Here is a 5,000-nt window from a genome sequence, read left to right on the forward strand (position 1 = left end):
GGCGCAAGTCTCCTGGCAGGCGGCCATCTTGGCTCTGACGAGCCCCCTTCTCCCCGGCCCTCTGTGAAGCCGCTCGCATGTTTTTTTTAGGCAAAGGGAGGAACAATCTCCTAATGCAGGCCGTGATTGCGGCGTGCCCCTGATTACGTTAATCTGGGCCTTTGTGCCGCTTCCCGCCAGTGGAATTTTTCCTGGATTGCTGTCGCTCCAGATAAGAGCGGCTGTGGAGGGGCGGGGTGGCCAGGCCAGTGTTCCCAGCCCCCCACCCCCCTCCCCAGGCCCCAGCTGCGAGCGCTCGCTCTCGTTGGAGCTCTCTTGGAGGAATCAGCCTGGTGGGGGCTGGGGCTCCCCCGTAGAGTTTGAGGGAGCTCTCCGAGCACGGCGACGCGGCGTGAAGTTTTCGAGCGGACCTGGCGAGCGGCGGAAGGCCGCCTGGAAGCGGGTGCGCGTGGCGCCGCCTGCCGTCCGCTCCTTCCTGCCGCGGACAGCGCGACGCGCAAAACCCGCCGTCCGCTTCCGTCGGGGGGAAATGGCGGAGTCTCGAGGGACGGAGGAGGCAGGGCCTTCTGTCTCTCGTCTTGGTCCTCCCAGAGGAGTTGGGCTGCGTGCGCTCTGGCACCGCGTGGCCCTTAAAAGGACACCGGGCGTGGGTCCGTTTATGTCACAACGTACGCATGTTAGGAGACTCCGCCCCCCCCCCGCAGTGTTCCGTTTCCTCCTGCCCTGTGGTCAGACGAGCGGTTGCCATGACTACCTCTTCCTTCATCGGTTCTTTAGAAAGGGTGAAACCCAAAACCCAGATCTGATCTGTTTTGGAGTTTGTCCAAGTTTGTGTGTGTGTGTATCTGTGTGTCTGTATCTGTGTGTGTGTGTGTGTGTGTGTGTGTCTGTATGTCTGTGTGTCTGTGTGTGTGTGTGTGTGTGTGTGTGTGTGTGTGTGTGTATCAGTGTATCTGTGTGTGTGTGTGTGTGTGTGTGTGGGTGTGTATTGCGGACAGGACCTGGGCCTGTCTCTTCAGGACAGAAGCACTGCTGATGGGGTCCGTCGTGGCCATTTGCAGTCGGGCCGTGTTTGGGGATCCCTCCTCATTCCCAGCGTGTGCTCTGGGAACCGACACCGTCGCGTCGATCTCAGCGTGAAATGTATCTTTGCGTTCCTCTGTGGTGGGTGAGTGGCTGCTGCAAATCCCGGTGTCTGGTTGTTCCTTTTCGTGAGAACGCCAAGCCTTCGTAACAAGTCTCGTAAATGTTTCCCACCGACTGGAATGCTGCTAGTTTTACCCGTGATTCCGTGCTTAGGGTGTTAATGCCTTATAAAAGTGCTAATTTTTAATGTGCCATTTTTTGTGTGTGACCGGGGTCTGTTTGGCTTACACTGGCTAGGAGTAATGGTGTTCTGTCGCTGTTATCAGAACCCAGCTCCCATTCTGTGTACAAAAAAAAAAAAAAAAACAACCAAACTGACCCTTGGTCCCAAAAGTACCACTCCCTGGACTGCTGGTAAGGCCCCAGTCCATCTCCACCCTCCCCCTCCAGTTTCTCTCCCCCTGCCCTGTCCCCTCTCCCCGCCTCCCCCTGTGCCACAAGCTCGGATGACCTTTCCCTGCTTGTGAAATCTCGTGTTGAAAAAGCGCATCGTTTGATTGCTAAAGGGTCAGAGGGGCGGCTCTTAACCCGTTTAAGCCTGGAGTGTGATAACGTCCCGTTTGCACAACGCGCCGCAACCGGCTCCCGCGTTCCTATTGGACGCTTTTGTGACCGCGGTGCCTCGGGCTTGCGTGGGTCCACGCTCGCGCCTGTTGGATCGCGGCAGTGGGGTAGCATGGAGGGGCGTGGGGCTAGGCTGGACGCTGGATTGGGATCCGATTGGTGAAGCCTTGGCGAGCTCTGTACCGTATTTCGCGGCGTCCTGATCAAGCGGTGCGTCCGCGTATTCGGCCTAGCCCTCCGGGTTCGGTGTTCCCCGGGCGCCGCCGAGAGGTCCGGCAACGCTCGACGGTCCCGCGCGGCGCGGGCAAGGCCCCGTTTGCCGTCCTGTTGCCGGGAGACGGCGCGTACCCGCCGGGGACGCGGGGCGTCCTGCCTGCGCCGCGTTGGGCTTCTCGGCGAGCCGGCGGTGTCCGTGGGAACGGCCGCGCTCTCGTGCAGATGGCCCCTGTCTGAGTTCCTGCTCTGGAGGTTCCTCACAAGGAGTGATGCGATCTCTCCTGCAGGACTGTGAGCTCCCCCAGCTCCCCCCGTCTCTCTCTCTGTGTGCAGACCCAGGGAAAGTGTGCTGCTGTACTGCTCTCTCTGGAAACGCCCTTTAATAACCTCTCCTCTCCCTCTCTCTCCCTCCCTCCCTCCCTCTCTCTCTCTCTCTCTCTCTCTCTCTCTAGGTCATCCTGCCTTCGTTTCCCGCACTCGGACCGCTCCTCCAAGGCCCCGCCCACCCCGAATTTGACCCGGCCCAGCCCTCGGGAGGAGAGCGCCATGCCTTAACCCCCTGCCGCCAGCCTGCGGAAACCCTGTCCCCCCACCCCCAGCCCCCTTCCCCCTCCCCCTCCCCCGCCCACGTCCACGCCCCCCTCCTTCCCCCGGCCCTCCCCGCCGATGCGCCCCGGCCCGCCGCGGGAGCGATGAGCCAGGCCACGGGGTCGGAGCGGGACCCGCCCAAGAAGGCGCCCAAAAGGCGCCGCCTCTCGCTCCACTCGCTCTTCCGCCGGCGGGAGCCCTGGCGCCGGGCCCGCGACCCGCCGCCGCCCCCCGTGGCGGCCGTGGAGCCCGCGGCCTGCGGCGAGAGCGTCCGCTCGGAGCCCGGCGCCGACCGGGGCTCCGCCCTCCCCGGGATGGGGGCGGGGCCGGGAGCGGGCGCGGCCTCGGCCTCCCCGGGCTCGGCCGCCCCCTCCTCCTCCTCCTCCGCCTCCTCCTCCTCCGGCGGCGGGGGGGCGGGCGGGGCGGCGTGCTCCTCGCGGGCGGAGCTGCTGGAGTGCCCGCTGTGCCTGCTGCGCCACCCGCGGGAGCGCTTCCCCGACATCATGACGTGCCCGCACCGCTCCTGCGCCGACTGCCTGCGGCAGTACCTGCGCATCGAGGTCTCGGAGAGCCGCGTCAACATCAGCTGCCCCGAGTGCGCCGAGCGCTTCCACCCGCACGACGTCCGCCTCATCCTGGCCGACCGCGCCCTCGCCGACAAGTACGAGGAGTTCATGCTCCGCCGCTGGCTCGCCGCCGACCCGGACTGCCGCTGGTGCCCCGCCCCCGACTGCGGGTGAGGCCCCGCCCCCTCCCGAGGGTTCCCTTCCTGTGGGGTTCTTAAACCGCGCCGCCCGCCGGCCCGCCCCCGTCGCGGCCTGGGTCTGTGCCGTCGCCGTGGCAACACGACCACACACACACACACACACACACAGTCAGCGTGCGAGTTTCGGGATGCATAGCGTACAGACAGGAAGTCCCAGAATTAGAGGTGAACATCTCTGGATTACCAAAGTGGTTGAGAAAAAGTCATTGAGAGTTAAAATAAAATAAAAATAAAAATAGAAAATGACCTCATGCTTTATTGCAGTATCAATGCTTAACACTGCCTCCGAGCTGCTCCCCTAGGGTGAGATTTCAGCTTCTTTAGGCTGATCGTTCAGCGTGGACGTGTGCTTAACACTGATCGTTCAGCGTGGACCTGTGCTTAACACCTATAGCGAGATTGTGGTGCTTTTGTGATTGTGGAACGGCGACAGTGAGGTGATTTATTCACCGCGTTTATCTGCCCTGCCGAAGCTAGTTTTAATGAAGCTCAGTCTGGAGCTTCATTAAAGGCAAACTGCTCCTGAGGTATGCAGGGTGTGTGCGCCCTTCGAAGCTGGAAGGAAGGGCGTGCTCGTCGTGTGTTTTAAGGAGTGTAAATGAGAAGAAGTCAGGTGTTTGAGGAAATGTGTTTCGTGGTATCGTTCTGCTAAGCACCAGCCCCCCCTGCCAGCCAATCGGGTCTTCCACAGAGGCCAGGCAGCAGATGCTGCAGTGGTGACCTCAGACGACCCAGTCAAGCCTAGCTAATGAGGGCATAAGCTGCAATGCACACCAGCTTTACACACTGTCGCTCCAGGTACTGCAAGCACATGTATCCAGTTAACGGTCTGGGAACAAAAGAAAGGTATATTTAAACACAGACACGCATGCACGACCACACACACACACGCCGTGCACGCACACGCATGCACACACATACACGTACATACACACACACACAGCACTAGAGCGCGCACACACACACACACACACACACACGCCGTGCACCCGATGCCGCCATACACATACTAACACCACACCCACATACACATAACCACACACACACACACAAGCAACACGCACATAACACCGCTAGTGCGCACACGCATGACCACATACACACATCCACACACACACACACTGTACAGCACTACAGTACTACACACACACACACGCACTGAGCACACCACACGCACTGCGCATACACACTACCACACACACAGCACTAGAGCACACACACACCGCTTGAGTGCGCGCACACACACACACGCACACGCACACACAGGTTGGACCAAAGCACATCGTTTGGGAGGGGAACCGAGTTTATGTAAATTGAACTTTGGATGCGACATTGCCTTTGAGCAGCCAGATTGCCAGTTCCACAGAATAAACAAAGGAGCGATCGTAATGTGAATTTAGATGAGACCTGTCCGTCTGCAGACCTGCTGCCTGCGCGTTTGCTTTATCTGGGGCGTGGAGTGATGTCGGTCTCTGCGGTGGAAGTGTGCCTCGTCAGCCAATCGGCTCGCGGACACCGAAGACCATGTGACTGGGGGAAAACGGCGGCGGCCAATGCCGCGCGGAGCCTTCGGCCTGCGGCCTGCGGGGACGGGGAAACCGACTCGGTCTACTGTCTGACGCCTCCCCTCTCTGCGTGACTCGGGGTGTACTGGGCGCCCACAGGAAGCCTGTGGTTCAGTTTAAGGCCCACCTGCATTGAGACTGTCGGTCTGTCTGTC

At 60.8% G+C, this 5,000-nt stretch overlaps 1 protein-coding gene across 2 annotated transcripts in view; it reads left to right on the plus strand.

The window, feature by feature from the left end:
* LOC135261983 (E3 ubiquitin-protein ligase RNF19A-like) overlaps positions 1-5,000 on the plus strand; it is a 37,325-nt gene that overhangs the window by 20,371 nt on the left and 11,954 nt on the right. For both annotated transcript variants that reach the window (XM_064348710.1, XM_064348709.1), the window contains one exon: positions 2,379-3,250. In XM_064348710.1, the coding sequence (XP_064204780.1) occupies positions 2,619-3,250 (632 nt within the window). In that variant the 5' untranslated portion in view covers positions 2,379-2,618. The remainder of the gene's footprint in view (positions 1-2,378; positions 3,251-5,000) is intronic.

This window comes from Anguilla rostrata, chromosome 8, assembly GCF_018555375.3.
Source record: "Anguilla rostrata isolate EN2019 chromosome 8, ASM1855537v3, whole genome shotgun sequence".
In the NCBI taxonomy this organism is placed as follows: domain Eukaryota; kingdom Metazoa; phylum Chordata; class Actinopteri; order Anguilliformes; family Anguillidae; genus Anguilla; species Anguilla rostrata.